Source organism: Polyodon spathula, chromosome 11 (assembly GCF_017654505.1).
Source record: "Polyodon spathula isolate WHYD16114869_AA chromosome 11, ASM1765450v1, whole genome shotgun sequence".
NCBI lineage: Eukaryota > Metazoa > Chordata > Actinopteri > Acipenseriformes > Polyodontidae > Polyodon > Polyodon spathula.
Genome location: NC_054544.1, coordinates 27893232 through 27909670, shown reverse-complemented (window position 1 = coordinate 27909670; position 16439 = coordinate 27893232). Strand labels below are relative to the sequence as shown.

The following is a 16439-nucleotide window of genomic DNA, read 5'->3' as shown; positions in this document are numbered from 1 at the left end:
CTTAAGGTTACTTTGTTCCTTCTTTCTAGTGCCCTCACAGGTCGGGAAGGAGATCTAACACCAAGCGTCATTCGATCTCTGTCACAGTATGTTATTTAAACAGTTGTAGCAACACATGGCGATGGGTGACGCTATATTTTTCAGAACCCCGCTGCTTCCGCGTTAATGGTATCCTGGATTGCACAGCGTCTTTATCGAGTGGGTGAGTTTAGCACAGGAAACGCAAGCAGGAGAATCCTATTACACGTGTCTCCTGAGATTCAGAACCCATAGCGAGCTCATGCTCTTGCAGTAGGAATACAAGTTGCACCAGAAGAGACAGAAGGGCTACATTTAAATTAGGACGGGCTACAAGATGAATGGGTATAAGCAAGACTGGGAGGTTAATATACAAAGACTAGGCTGTAAAGTGTTATATAAGCATAGTCTTTAAAGGTGCTGTTTTCAAAAGGAGCCCAGTAAGAACAGTTTACTGAACAAAGCACTTTGCTGTCCTCTAGGGGGCAAAAGACGCACTGCAGCAAATAGATGCAAGTTCGGAAAAAGCGAGCACACCCCTTCCTGCATGATTGCAGTACTCCGTTACTGCACCCACAGACCATGCTTCCAAATCAACCCAAAAAAGGAAAAGAAAAACAAAAAAACAAGACAGACAATATTATTTTATTCATTTTCTTAGAATGTATTTTATCTATCTATCTATCTATCTATATATATATATATATATATATATATATATATATAGACATAGACACACACACACACACACACTTACCATCTGCGTGCAATTTGCATTTCCAGTTACACTGTACCCAGTACCTCTATAAACCAAACGGAACAGGCAAACAGGAACTCTGGTAGTGGTGTGAACTCTACAGGCTGTGTAATGAAGCCTATACATTACAGACTAAAATAAAGCAGCCACTTAACCCTCCTTGACCTATGGAACTGGAATACATGCAGGCAATGCAGCGATAAGCCAGAACCAGCAACAAGGTCCAGTGTACAGGTATATACAACATTTGCAATGCCAACACAAACAATGGATATGTTGGAGTTTTTATAGGTGACCAGTACGTAAACTTGCAATACAATCTGCTGTAAGTATACACAACATTGATTAAACTCCAGTATCAAAAGTGTTCAGTTATCCAAACCGGGCTCGATCCCAGTTCACATTGATAATCCAAGTTACTGAACTGGACAGTGGGCTCACAAGCCTGTCTGTTTGCTCAGCAGTGACTCCAGGCAATTAGAGACAGGTGGCCAGGTGCTGATTTCAGACACTCGCTGCTATACAAGAGAGAAAAACAATTAAAAAACACAGGAATTTGGGATTCAAATGAAGAAAGAAAACAGACACAGTACAAAATAAAGTTTATAAACTATGGCTTTGTTATACCATTAAAACACAGTAAAGACAATTTTTATTAAAAACTAAAACTAAAATCAGACAACTTCAACAATTAGATATTTCCCGTAAACCACTTAATGCCCCCAACAGAGTAAGGAGACAGCCTGTTTGGGTAAGTTTGTTTTTCTGGTAATCACTAGGGTTAAAAAAGAGTGGACACATTTCTGCCCACCCCCAAACAAAGATATATCAATAAAGTAGATTTGAAAACACAGATTTACTGAAAATGATGATTCAAAGAGAGACCCCCTCAGGCTGTCTGCTGGACATCACAAAGCAAGAATCAAGCTTTTTGTTATAGAAAGCCCTTACACCTCCCCACAAACTGCTACATCAGCACAGCCTCATTTTAAAAGTGCCCCAAACTTTCATATAGATTATACTGCAGAAACTATCGAGCTTCAGTGATCACCAACGTTCCTTATCAATAATTCTATCAACAGCATTTTTATGTAAGAACCCAAATACCCCCCTCCTCCCCTACTTTTATCTGTAACAAAGTCAGTCTGGTATTAAATGTTAAATCAGGTAGAGAAGTAGCAGACATTAGTGTGATTTAGACTTCTGCATAGGTACATATACAATGTGTGTGTGCATTGCCTCTTTTCAGTAATCCCCTGGGCAGTGGTTTGGGTATAGTGGCAAAGAAGCCCAGGGCAGCGCTCCCTCACAGAAGCTAACACTACAACAGGTAAATCATGGTAATAAATACATCCTCACAGCTAGGCATTTACAATGACTGACACACACACACACACACACACACACACCTGTAACAGGAATGCTCCCGGATACCTCAGGAGACCTTCCAGTGACTTGTACAGGAGCGGATCTCCAACCAGAAACCAGCGATACCAGTGTGTTTCTATAGCAACAAGGCAGAGAGGATTTCCAGCGATGCCAGTGTTTCTATAGCAGCAAGGCAGAGAGAAGGATTTCCAGTGATGCCAGCGTGTTTCTATAGCAGCAAGGCAAAGAGACGGTGTGTTTGTACAGCAGCAAGGCAAACAGAAGGATGTCAGCGTGTTTCTATAGCAGCAAGGCAGAGAGAAGGATTTCCAGTGATGCCAATGTATTTCTATAGCAGCAAGGCAGAGAGAAGGATTTCCAACGATGCCAGTGTTTCTATAGCAGCAAGGCAAAGAGGTGGCTTTCCAGCGATGCCAGCGTGTTTGTACAGCAGCAAGGCAAAGAGAAGGATGCCAGGGTGTCTATATAGCAGAAAGGCAAAGAGAAGGCTTTCCAGCGATGCCAGCGTGTTTGTACAGCAGCAAGGCAAAGAGAAGGATGCCAGCATGTTTCTATAGCAGCAAGGCAAAGAGAAGGCTTTCCAGCGATGCAAGCGTGTTTGTACAGTAGCAAGGCAAAGAGAAGGATGCCAGCGTGTTTCTATAGCAGCACGGCAAAGAAAAGGATTTCCAGCGATGCCAGCGTGTTTGTACAGCAGAAAGGCAGAGAGAAGGATTTCCAGTGCTGCCAGTGTTTGTATAGCAGCAAGGCAAAGAGAAGGATTTCCCCACAGTGGTAGGGTCACTCAGTTCTCTATGTGTTGCGTAGGATGCTGCTGATGTACTCTGTACCACCAGTTCAGTGTTAAGTGAATGTTTCTGAAGTTGATAAAAAGCTGCACCTCCTTTAACTAGATGTTACCGTTTTATAAACTCTTATGGCAATGTTTACAGTTACACACACGAGAAACCCACCGGCCTGTCTTTAGGGTCGGCAAAGACACTTCTGTCCAAAGTTTTAAAAACAATTTAGCAGACCATCTAAATATCGAATCCATTAGACGTGTAATACAACCCTTTGTGTATTAAGGTTACATGGGGGCCTCTTTCAGTGATTTTAATCCTTCAAGTGTAATGGTTTAATCAGTGGTTTTATAGGGATCTGCCACTAACTAGATCAACTGAACAGCGCACAGAATCTTATACATCTTCCAAAGTGCATCTCACCAACATGTTCTACTGCAGCTGCTAAGCTGACAATAGCTTTCACATAGGTATGCTGCTTTCACAAGCTAGCTGCCTCCCTCAGAGTGGAGACAGTTTGAACTGTCAATAATACTACAGAGTATGAACTTCTACATCACTGGAACATGAGCCGATCCATCTCTGAGCATTTACTGGCATGCTAACCTGTCAAACTCTTTTCAACATAAAAAAAACAGATTGAAGAAACAAAGAGTAACAACAGCTGACAAAATCGAAGAAACATGAGAAAGAGCAACAGCTGTGATAAAGATAACTGCCGTTGTTTTGCCAATATATTCAGTGTTAATCGTAAACAGCTTATCATCCTGTTTCGTGTTACTTTTTAAATGCCGCTATATAGCAAGGATAGCTGCGCCATAATTCAAACTCAATCCTAACTTTACAGAAAGACAACTTTACATAATCACTGATTAAATAGTGTAGATTAATACTGAATAAAAATACAAATAAAACATTTCCATTTGGAGCAGCGTTATCTTTCTGTCGCCCTGCTAGTGGAAGTACGCTGGCTTTCAATACCCCACTGTGCAGTACGCCCAGAGCTGTAGTGCTGTGTGAGCGAGAGGGTTTAGTCTTCGTCCTCCTCGTCCTCACTGATATGGTACCCCCGGGCAGAGGCAGCCCGCGGGGATGGCGGGGGGGAGATCTTGGTGAAGAAGGGCAGCCGGAAGGTGGGCGAGGGGGAGCGCTCCCTGCTGGGGCTGCTGTTGGGACTCTGTCGTGGGCTGATCGCCTGCAACATCCGTCCCTTCCCCTCCTTCAGCATGTGTTTCTGCAAGAAACAACAGTGAGAGATGATAAGAGGCATGGAAAAGATATTCCCACTGCAGAGTGCTCATTTCAGGCTTCATTACAAATCTGTGATTTGGTCTGGAATTGCTCTGCATTACAATATTGTCATAAAAGGAATAAGACTCCTAACGCATAGCAGTTTCACCCATTCCAGGTTTTACTATGAATTTGATTAGCCACAGTGTATAGGTAACAGGCTCAGGTGTATCTTATTAAACCAGGAATGGATCAAACTGCTATGCAATCCCTGAATAATCACACACAAGCACAAAAACCAAAAGCTACAAGAGCATGGATAAACCAGGGTCTACAACAAGTTAGGAGGAGTCCTGAAAAAAGGTTTGCTCATCTTCACACACACACACACACACAGTGCCCTCAGAACCCTACGATTATCCTGTGAGGACTCCCCCTTTCACTGAGTCGCTTACCAGCGCCCCCTCGGGTCCAAACATCTGCAGGAAGTTGCCAATGAACTCCCGGGATTTCTCCTCCCATTTCTGGATCAGGTCTATACTCTTCTCCTCCACCTTCTGAACAAACTCCTTGGAGCGCTCCTCCACGTTCTTCACCTTCTGCTTCACCTTGTCCACGCGCTCCTGCAGGTGGTACTTCTTCTCCTGTAGAGAGGCAGAGATTCAGTCAGACAGACATACCATTCATCACACACCACCCTACCAACCACTGCTTTGGAATCCATTTACTTTTTTGGTTTAGGGGGGTAGGGTTAGGTTTAGGGTGAGGGTTATTTGATAAAACAGTCCTCTCACTCACGTTGATAAAGCTGACATTGAGTTCTTTGGCTGTGTAGCCCCTTTGCAGGTTCCTCCGCACATACACGTCGTAATCACGCACAATCCGCGTGATGATGTCAGACGTGGAGATGCCTTCCGTCCGCTGCGTTGGGGCAAACATGCCTGCAAGGGAGACAGCAGGAGACTATGCTTTACAATGCAATTTACTGGAAAACACATAGGGAGACTAATCACTGCACTGCACTGTACTCGGAGATAAACCCTGCATTAAACACATAGGGAAACTGAGCATTGCACTGCACTGTACTCGGCAATCAACCCTGCATTAAACACATAGGGAAACTGAGCACTGCACTGCACTGCACTCGGAGATAACCCCTGCATTAAACACATAGGGAAACTGAACACTACACTGCACTGCACTCGGAGAGTACACACAATGGGGAGGCACGAGTCTGACCAGCTGTGATACACACCTGCTTCTTTAATGTGCTTGTAGACATCATCACTTCCTGCAGAGGAGTATGGAATATCATCATGGGCCACAAAGTCAATCTGAAATATTAAAATACCATTTAAAACAGACAGCAATTCCACCAGTGACCAAAACAAAGCTGCTCTTCTACTGTCAGACATGGTACATCGAGGTACACTTTCAAACCTGCTGTTCACACAGAGGTATGCTCTCAAAACTGCTGCTCAGACTGGAAGTAATTAAAAATTAAAAAGTCATTTAAAAATCCTTTTACATTGCCGCTTAATGAGACCCAAGAGCACAGACCGCGTCTGAGCAATGCAAGCTGAAGAGAAAACACCTCTCCTTTTGACAGCACATGATCTGCACAGGACAGCAGGGTAGCTTGGAGCAGCGTGCGCATGTACAGTAAAAGCAGCATTGTTTCCAGCCCTGAACTCTCTCCTCAGCAGGCCTATGTTGGTACGCTGTGGTTAATAACTCCCTGCTCTGGAGAGATGTCTAGAGGTTATAAAATATGAATGCTTAATCACCAGCGTTGTGATGCTGTTTACAGGCCGCTCGCTCAGCCTTCTCTTTCAAGCGGTTCAAATGTCATATTTTGTACAGGTTACATGACAGTAATGAGAGGCTTGGTTACTGTGCAACTCTGCCAGTAGTCCTCATACCCGGTGCTTGGTGAGGAACTCCGGCGAGAGGGACCAGGGCGCGTTGCGGACGACCTCGTCGACATAGCGGCAGTGACTCACCGCGTCATACCGCTCGTCCTCGTTCATCACCGTGAAACCCTTGAACTTGTGGGTCAGATTGTCATCGCACACTGGGGGGGTGGGGACAGTTTAGAGTTCAGACATGTAAATGTGTGCCAACCATTAAACATTTATAATGTTGCCTAAACATTTATCCATTGTCAAAAAATACAAATACCAAATATTGGTTGGCAGGGATGGAAATAAGACTTATGTATATAAATACATGTAAAAAATATATAATTATTTAAACTCAGTTTACAACTATCCACTCTCCACACTTGCAAACAAAAACAGCACTGTCCCCAACCATACAGAAATACCAAAGGCTAACAGCACAGTCTCTGTGACTCACCTCCCACTATGAGGTGTGTGTTAGGGAAAAGCTGTTTGGCCTGCATGAGCGCGCGGGCATGGCCGGAGTGGAACATATCGAAGATCCCGTCGGCATACACCCGAACCGGCCGCTCCACTGAGAGAGAAGAAAGGGGAAGAACAGGTGAGCCAACAGGAAAGGGTGTTCATGCATCCCCAATAGTACAGAAGAGATGAACCACCAGGAGACAGAACAGTATGAAAATGATCTGCTGGGGTGGATTGTAATTCTAGGAACCAGTTTCTAGTATCCATTTCTTTCCCCCGGTTCTGGTCCCAGCCCAGTACTCACATGGCGTGCCACGACGGGCCTCCTCTAAGGTTACCCGGATGTATGGAGTATTGTGTGGGACCTTGATCTCATCTGCAAAGAGGGCCGGTTCAGTCAGACCCTGAAAGAGACCGGGATACACGTCTCACAACACACACTGCACTAGTCCTGCACGAACCAGTTATTCCATTATTCAGATTGAGCTCTCCACACAAATCAGGTGCTGACAATCAGGTGACGGTCATTGCTGTTGACTGGACTAATTAGCTGGTAGTACTGTGTAGTTTTCCTTATAAAATGCCCTTCTCTGCCCCCTGCCCCCAGACCACCTACCATGGAGCAGCGCAGCATCTTCACTGGTGTGAAGTCTTCCTCTGCCTCCCCGTTCGAGCCCTCCTTCTTCCTCTTCCGTGAGGACCTGCCTGAGCCGTGAGCCTCCATCTCCGAGACCTGGGATTCAAGCAGGTTAGCAACAGGTCAAGCAGCAGTGTTTCAGCACGCTGCATGCAGGCATACAGACACACGGACGCACATACACGCACATAGACACACGCACGCACCACAGACGCGCACACACACACAAAACCCAAGAGCAGCAGAGGACTACAGACACAAAAAACAGACTACACTGTTAATATTCAGGTTATGTTACCAATACTGTATTGCTTTGACAGAAAAGCAGGTGTGGTCCCAGAAAAGTATTTTTAACTTTACTCTGGAAAAACAAGGCAGCACAGTTTAGTAAGATTACTAGTAAAATTACTTTTGTAATTTGCCTGGTTATCAATCTAGATTTACTGCAACACCCGCAAATATCACAGCACCGTACAAAATGCTACAATGATACATAAGGAATTTAGTTCGTAAGAACGTATTTTTACATACTGAAAATATGCTTTTTCTGCCTAGATGGCACTGTTGCACCACATAGATACAGAATGAACTTCCACCCAAATGACTGTGTCTTTGTATCTGTGTTATTTAATCATCTCCACATGCCACAGGAAATCCAAGCTGTCTCTGCCTCTCTATCCAGTCAATACAAGCTGGACTGGTTTTTAGGGTATTGTCGGGATCACGAATCTCAACTCTAGGTTTCTACAGGTAGTATCTGTATTAATACAGAATAATAAGGATTACAGAGCAATGCAAGCTGAAGTGGAAACACCTCCCCTTGTGTCGGTACACTGCGGTACATTCTCCCTGCTCTGGAGAGATGCCTACAAGATATAATAAAAGAATGATCAATCAACAGCGTTGTGAGGCTGTTTACAGGCCGCTCACTCACCCTGCTCTTTCAAAGGGCTTGAAACCTGATCATGACCCACAGTAGGGGCAGTATAAATAGCGGCTGGGGGGGGTCATGCGGAGACAGCTGCATAAAACTGCATCGCCCCTCCTTATCCAGTTCCGTGGTTCTTGCAGGAAACATCTGCACACCCACTGTCTCTCAGGTGGTTTTATTATTGCTATCAATATTATAACAGATCTGTAAGTGGATAACCCTCTTTATTTTATTTTGTTCTCTTCCACAGATTTAAAATATCACTCACATAAACAGAGTGACAATCGTGTGCCTCTGCTGCTTTAGTGACTGCAAACAACAAGTTACCAAAATGCGCTCTAAAACGATCTAATGAGTTCCTTTTTTTTTCTGAAACTGGGCGATTTGTCTTGAGGTTATAAAATAAGAACAATCAATCACCAGCGTTGTGACGCTATTTACAGGCCGCTCGCTCACCCTGCTCTTTCAAACGGTCCAAATGTCATATTTTGTACAGGTTACATGACAGTAATGAGAGGCTTGGTTACTGTGTGACTTTGCCAACAGTCCTCATACCCGGTGCTTGTTGAGGAACTCCGGCGAGAGGGACCAGAGCGCTGTAAAACGATCTAATGAGTTCCTTCCTTTCTCTGAAACTGGACGATTTGTCATCGTATTGTTCTAGTGATTTGGGGTCTCTCTACTCCCCTGGTCCAAAGGGATGCCGTATTGATTTATTAAAATAAATAAATACATAGCAAAGAAACACCCAAACACGTTTAATTGTGGCTACTTAATTTTGGAGCTGTACACTCGCCACAACTTCAGAAATCTCAGAAATGCTATATATGAAGAAACCACACACAAGAGCGTATCTCTGTCTTGCTTCGTGTAAAATGAGAACCTAATCGTACCATGCCACTACATAGACTTGGCATAATCAAATCTGCTTCTTATAAAAACTGGGATGAAGTAAGAATTATGAGATTAATTTTCCCACCCTCGGCCTCCCGTCTATAGGCCTATGGCTATCTTTTACTAGTTGCACACACAAGGTATAACTTAACGCATTATCTGATCGTTTCCGATTCTCTGATAAAATCGTTTGTCTTTTCCTGTTTACTAATGCATGCCGTGCAAGTATCAGTTCGTTAATAAAACATGAATCGTCTTTCTAGCCAGGTAACTTTCACTAATGAAAGTCAACTTGAATTATCGCCTCTAGTCTTCTTATCTTTTCGTAGTTTTTTCTGCCTTAGACTTTGGTCCATCCGGCGTTAAAATACACGAATTCCTTCGGCATATTATAATATCTTTGTCTTTGCTCTACTTTTTAAACTTTAAAAGTCTATGTAAAAAGCAACAACTAACCTGTTTTTGTAGTGTACTGTCTGTACTGTTACCGGGTCGTGAATTCTTCTTAAAAACTATAACTGTATATTTAGTTTATTACGTGCCAGCCTCTTTCTGCGAGTGTGTATCCTGCCCCTTGCTCTGTACAAATTCGTGCCAGAAATTTCTGATATAAATAATAAACAAGAACCCTTAAAGAAACCGGAGCCCATAGGGACCTGACAGCTAAGCAGGAACTGCAACGCGCTCGCTCAGGAAATGATGTGTTCAATTCAAACCGTGTAGAGATAATCTGATCCTCTTCATAATCGTCTTTGCACCTGACTCCGCCATCTACTGGCTGGAAGAATCGTGTACAAGACAACATCGGATACACTTGTAATTTGTTGCAAATGCAATCCCACACATGTATTGTGCAATATATAAAAGCTGCATATCCCGGTTACAAGTGAGTTTCAGACCCCATGGGCAAAGCAGATTTGTTAGTTTGTCAGAGGGCAACAAAGAGCTTTGTCTGATACCTCTGAGATGTACAGACAAGCCCAGTATTAATTGGTGTAGCCTACTGAATAACATTGTTCTGCATATAGTACAGGTGGGTCACACACTTATGTACCTTTAATAGAAGAGTCAATGTCAGTAAAACAGCAGCATAGGAGACCATCTTTTAATGTTGCGTTTCATTAGATTAGATCATCTCTTCTCAAATTGTACAGAAGTAAAATAAAAACAAACACAGGAATGCTTTTCACTTGTAATCAGTCAATTGTAGCAGAGCACTCTGGGCATGGGGTTTCTGCTATGACTCTGAATGGAAGGCAGAGTGTTTGTTTCTCCAAGGTTCTCCTGGTTCAGTCACCTACTCCACTTCCACTGGAGTATGTACTGCCATCCAGTGGCTCAGTCCAGCAAGAATCCACTTCAGGTTTTGACCAACTGTATGTGCACACTATTACCTTAGACTACAAAAACTGTCAAAGGATATGTTTGGGTTTTTTTTCTCTCTTTTAATTTGCACTGGAATATATACAATTACTGCTTTCTAAGATCTTCCAAGTTTGCTTTTAACATTAAATGTTTTATTTTATGAGACACGTTTTGTAATTGTTGAAAAGCTTGGAAAAATGTGTTGCGTGGATAATGGGCTCATGAAGACAGGAGTGGAAACCCAACGTTCCCAGTGCTTGATCTCCTTGAAATTCCAGCGAGCCACAGACCACAGACTGGTTGCTTCTCTCAACCTCTACCAGCAGGGGTCAATCTGCAGTACCAGGAGAGGGAGGTGCAGCAGAAGGATCTCCTGGACAATCACACATTCACATATATACACTTAGCTTAGGTGGGAATTGTTCTTTGATCATGTCCTTCAGTAATAGAAACAGCCAAATGCAGCAGCCACGCAAAACAGACTGTCCTGGAAACAAACAAGCACAAGGACTTTCAAATTTCACATTTGGTGCAGACCTTTTCCAAAATAATAATTAAAAAAACAAAACAAAACTTAAGAATTCTGCATCTACTTTAACACAAGGATGTCAACAGTTGTCAAAGTAATCCAGCTTCTGTCTTTCAACCCATTTATTTTACAGCACAATGCTTCATTTTAATAATGTTGTTGAATCTAAAACATACAGTATGATACAGTACATGACGAGTTTTCAATGAACTGTAAATCATATTAATTTATAAATAGATCTAGGTAGTCTACTGAGCATATATGCTCGAGACTATCAAATCTGTCTTAAAGCACATACAAGAAACATTTCTCCAACCCCTAGCACTGAACCCTGCCAACACTTACATTCATGTACAGATCTTGGGCGTAACTGTCAGTGTCAGCATCCCAGAAACAGCGAGCTGCCATCCTGCAAGGAAACACAAAGAGCTGTCAGTAACCTCTCTGCATCAGAATGACCAGAAAACACTGACCACTGTAATCCCAACTGCTCTCCTCCTCTACCTGCTTGATATGCAACAGGGGATCGGTAGTGTGCCGCTGCCCAAGTGCAGAGACATGCACATGCTATGGGCTAGAGAAATGTTTTAGAATAGATGTATTCAACTTCAGCTTCACCTTCACCTCACAGAGGTGAAGGGAAAATTAACTGCTAGGGGCTGTTAAACTTCACATGAATGAAAACTAAAGAGAGAGCAGAACAAAAGAGAGCAAACAAAAGAGCAGAACTAGAGAGCAGAACAGAACTAGAGAGAGAGCAGAACTGGAGACAACAGAACTAGAGAGAGCGCAGAACTAAAGAGACTGCAAGCAGAACAAAAGAAAGCGAGCAGAACAAGACAGAGCAGAACTCACTTGACGCCTTCCCCTCTCTGCTCTCCAATCACAACCTGCACCACCAGCTTGTATCTGTCATACCCCATCTCTGCACAGAACACATGAGACTATTATTAAAAACATTGCATTAAGGTGGTAGTCTATCACAGGTTTTGCTTGTTCAGAAATGCACAACACTTTTAAGCATATTGAATCTAAAGCAGATTCATAGTATTCTTATTTTACATGTCATATAAAGCAGTCTTTGTGTTAATCTATTTATTTATTCTTGTTTGTTTGTATTTTCCACAAAAGTTACAGATCCACATGCAGAGGAACAGTTACAGCTCCAGCCATAAAACAGTTCAATTATACAGACGATTCATTCATTTCAGGGATGGAAATAAGACTGCTCTTGCATAGCAGTCTCACCCATGCCTGGTTTTATTAAATGCTGGTCAGCCACAGTATATAGGTAACAGGCTCATGTCAGGTGTGTCTTATTAAACTCCTAGTAAAACCAGAAATACATCAAACTGCTTTGCAATGGGAGTCTTATTTATATCCCTGCATGCACTTGTAATTCAGCACCTTTCAGCTTGTCCTTAATTGTTTCAGACAAGCTGCGGGTGAGAGCTGGCACCTGCTCTGGGTCATACTCCTTACTCGCCAGCTCCTCCTTCAGGACCTGGTGGATACACTCTTTCGCTGCCGCCGGTTTGAACCTGGTTAATTCGGTGAAACAAGTGGAAAATACCAACACAGACAGGTTCATAAAACACGCTGCCAGCGACAAAGGCAAAGTACACTACATCAGTACTCACACATATAAAGTTACTCTGGTGTTAAAAAACACACACGGGTCTGATTGCCTTCTGTGCAGAACTATACATTTTGCTGTGATTTTCGTAATGTTGAAATAAACTCATTAATTTCGCGTGTTACGGAAAGCCATAATGTATTTAAAACTTGTTTGTGTGTTCTACAATTGTTAACGACTAGACGATCGTCATAATTTCTAACTCTAGTGTCATGTTACTTTCCAAGACGTATTTAGTTGCACTGTTTTAACGCTTTACAACCTGGGTTTCTTAACTGCATACAAGCGATGACCAACCAATTCGCTATGAACATAATATATGATTTTGTAATAAGTGAACTCCCGTCCCAAACTTACTTGTGCTGGAAGTTGGGTCTGATGACGTACGAATTATCCGTCGATTCTCCCATCGCTGAAGATTCAAAAGCTTTTCGAATTGAATTATTTAAATAAGTGTACTTCTTTATTCATTCATTCGGCACTGATACACACAGCATTACAAACTCAAGTCGAGATTGCTGCTGTTTATCTACGCTTCCGCTCACTGTTGTTGCCATAACAACAACACCTTGCTGGCCGAATGGCTGGTGAAGACTAACAGGAGGAGTGCTTGTCTCCCCTCGTCATGTGACCGTGGTGAAAAAAGTCGATGAGCTCTCGTCAAGTGCTACTATATTGAATGAGAGACCACGTCGTAGAAACGAGCGCCACCATCAGACAAATGTGGGTAAGACCAAGAAATTTCTACACTGATTGTGTTTAGCAACACGCCGTTAGTCGATACATGTATCGCGCCGCTGTGACAAGCACAGTTCCTATGTCATTTTTAAATTATTGTGGCCACAACTTTTTAAACAGGCCAAAATAATAATTGTGCTAATAAAAAAAATATATCAGTCTTTCCCAGGTCCAAGCCACAGCATAATCCGACTTTACAAGGGTTTACCACGGCTTTTCCTATACTGTTCATTTACCATTGTATGCCATGCTTATTAATACGCTTTACCCTACCTCGCTATTCTTTACGATGACTACTTGTGCTTTACTATATAATAATCTTTTTTATTGTTCATAGAGCACCACCATCACAAAGCGCTTTACAAGATACGAGACAAGAGTGTGAACTATGCATCAGCTGCAGAGTCACTTACAACAACGTCTCCTCCTCACCCGATAGACGGAGCACAATGTGGTTAAATGACTTGCTCTAAGTCACACAACGAGTGAGTGGCTGAGTTGGGATTTGAATTGAGGGCCTCCTGTTTGCAAACTCGTTTCTTTAACCATTAGACCACACAGCCTACTATGCATTGTTACATACGGTAAAAGCAATGCACAGAAGCATGGTAAAGCACACTACCGTATTCTATACGCATGTAGACACAGCATATGTGGTTAATAAATGTACCTGCTCTTTAACCAGGATTACAATGTCACAGACCAAGCCCAGCGCTGAAAATGCACACGTTTCAACAAAAACAAGACAAGGGCGCTGCAGAGAGCCTCTGAACTGAAGTCAGTTCCTTTGAGTGGAAGCCACAAATACGCAGTTCCACGGGTAAGCTTGCGCTGCTGCATCACTTTTAAGGGGAAAAAAAAACAGCAGTGGCTAACATCCGCTTTACATTATGGAGGTCTGGTCCTGGATGTGCGCGGCTACTCCAGAGGCTGCTTGCACTCTGGCGCTGACCCGGAGCGCTGATTAATCAGCAGCAATGCTGTGTACGGAGTCTGCTTGTGGTTACACGCGAGGACTGGGGGCGAAAGTGTGCTCGATAAGTGTAGAGCCGGTAGCAGAACCTTTCACACCCATTTCTGTGGGTGGAGAGCTTGTGGAACAGGATGCACATCGGCCGCTACAAGTCAGACTTCGGATTCAGCAGCGGGTCCCTCGGGGAAGGGGGAAGGAGGAGGGGGTGGTGGCATATTTGTGCAAAGTTAAACTTTCCTCCCCCATGCGGTTTTTTTAAATAACAACAGATGCTGTTGTTATGTGACTCATTTCACTCCAGCAGTTAAGGGGTTAATATTTAACCTGCTATTTATATAAATCAGAAAAAAAAGAATACTGCCATGGTCAATTGTACAGAGTGGGCGAGGGGATCTCTTCTCATACAGCATCTCTGTAGTGGCAGTGACCCAGTGCTGCTAGTCTCAGTACTGTGGTTACTGGCTGGACTCAAGGGACACAGGACCCATTGCTGGTCTCAGCACTGTGGTTACTGGCTGGACTCAGGGGACACAGGACCCGCTGCTGTTCTCAGCACTGTGGTTACTGGCTGGACTCGGGGGACACAAGACCCGCTGCTGGTCTCAGCACTGTGATTACTGGCTGGACTCAGGGGACACAGGACGCGCTGCTGTTCTCAGCACTGTGGTTACTGGCTGGACTCGGGGGACACAAGACCCGCTGCTGGTCTCAGCATTATGGTTACTGGCTGGACTCAGGGGACACAGGAGGCGCTGCTGGTCTCAGCACTATGGTTACTGGCTGGACTCGGGGGACACAAGACCCGCTGCTGGTCTCAGCACTGTTTCTGGAGTGGGAGGTTCAGATTAACTAACCTCTGGTTCATCTCTATGATTGCTACATAAGATAGAAGGCAGAGCTGTAAAGCGAAGATAATGTTTGTCAAAATGATGGCTTTACCAGGCTTTTGTTGCCAAGTCATCAAGCATATTTATATTATGCTTCAAAATATATATATATTACGGAGTAATTATTGAGCGATAAATGAAAGTAAAAATGAAATAATCCAATTTGTACACAGGACATTAAATCCAAAACAGATCCCAGATATTAATTCTTGATAATTCAATTTGATAAATGTCAGTTATAGCATGTTGATAATAACTGTTGTGATGTGTGTATATAGTCTGTTACCTAATTGTATTATGTGGGTGGTAGCATCTAATGGTCTTTAAAACAGAAAGGGGTTGGATTTTGGTAAATATAGAAGGGAGACCCCACATAATATACTGTAATAGGCAATATCAAATAGATCCCTCTCTGCAGCAGAAGCAGCTTCGTCTTCTTTATGGAAACCCAGCCCCTTAAAGAGTGGATGGGGTTGGAGGCTGGAGAGACCATTCCTGGTGCTGTCCACATGTAACATACACTGTCAGAATGAACACAAAACACTCCATTCTCTGATCTCCGGCACTGTCACACTGCATCTTAATAATGATTTATAAAACACCTCATTCTCTGATCTCCAGCACTGTCACACTGCACCTTAATAATGATTTATAAAACACCTCATTCTCTGATCTACAGCACTGTCACACTGCACCTTAATAATGATTTATAAAGCACCCCATTCTCTGATCTCCAGCACTGTCACATTGCACCTTAATAATGATTTATAAAACACCTCATTCTCTGATCTACAGCACTGTCACACTGCACCTTAATAATGATTTATAAAGCACCCCATTCTCTGATCTCCAGCACTGTCACACTGCACCTTAATAATGATTTATAAAGCACCCCATTCTCTGATCTCCAGCACTGTCACACTGCACCTTAATAATGATTTATAAAGCACCCCATTCTCTGATCTCCAGCACTGTCACACTGCACCTTAATAATGATTTATAAAACACCCCATTCTCTGATCTCCAGCACTGTCACACTGCACCTTAATAATGATTTCTAAAACACCCCGTTCTCTGATCTCCAGCACTGTTACACTGCAACTTAATAGTGATTTATAAAACACCCCGTTCTCTGATCTCCAGCACTGTTACACTGCACCTTAATAATGATTTATAAAACACCCCATTCTCTGATCTCCAGCACTGTTACACTGCACCTTAATAATGATTTATAAAACACCCCATTCTCTGATCTCCAGCACTGTCACACTGAGTGGTAATGAGTGGCGAAACTCTCTTCTCTTTTT

General features: G+C 43.1%; 2 protein-coding genes across 8 annotated transcripts; both read right to left on the bottom strand.

The window, feature by feature from the left end:
• Positions 1 to 747: 747 nt before the first annotated feature.
• LOC121323030 (choline-phosphate cytidylyltransferase A-like) lies at positions 748 to 9693 on the bottom strand. Of its 7 annotated transcripts, none has more exons than XR_005951111.1 (10): positions 8666 to 9441; positions 7159 to 7275; positions 6847 to 6946; positions 6535 to 6651; positions 6099 to 6250; positions 5432 to 5510; positions 4975 to 5117; positions 4632 to 4820; positions 2185 to 4180; positions 748 to 1293 (listed from the first exon to the last, which is right to left on the bottom strand). XR_005951111.1 is itself a non-coding variant. In XM_041263747.1 (10 exons), the coding sequence occupies exons 1-9, from the start codon at positions 8759 to 8761 to the stop codon at positions 3977 to 3979; spliced, it is 1197 nt and encodes a 398-aa protein (XP_041119681.1). In that variant the 5' UTR covers positions 8762 to 9441; the 3' UTR covers positions 1377 to 2372; positions 3928 to 3976. The 7 variants fall into 7 exon arrangements, 5 of the variants coding, with proteins under 5 accessions (XP_041119681.1, XP_041119683.1, XP_041119680.1 ...); XR_005951112.1 differs by having other exon boundaries at positions 748 to 1290; XM_041263747.1 differs by lacking the exon at positions 748 to 1293 and having other exon boundaries at positions 1377 to 2372; positions 3928 to 4180.
• A 146-nt stretch (positions 9694 to 9839) lies between these two features.
• On the bottom strand, positions 9840 to 13134 carry LOC121323032 (dynein light chain Tctex-type protein 2B-like). The gene is made up of 5 exons (XM_041263752.1): positions 12892 to 13134; positions 12306 to 12439; positions 11754 to 11823; positions 11244 to 11307; positions 9840 to 10856 (listed from the first exon to the last, which is right to left on the bottom strand). The coding sequence occupies exons 1-5, from the start codon at positions 12942 to 12944 to the stop codon at positions 10809 to 10811; spliced, it is 369 nt and encodes a 122-aa protein (XP_041119686.1). The 5' UTR covers positions 12945 to 13134; the 3' UTR covers positions 9840 to 10808.
• Between the last annotated feature and the right edge of the window lie 3305 nt (positions 13135 to 16439).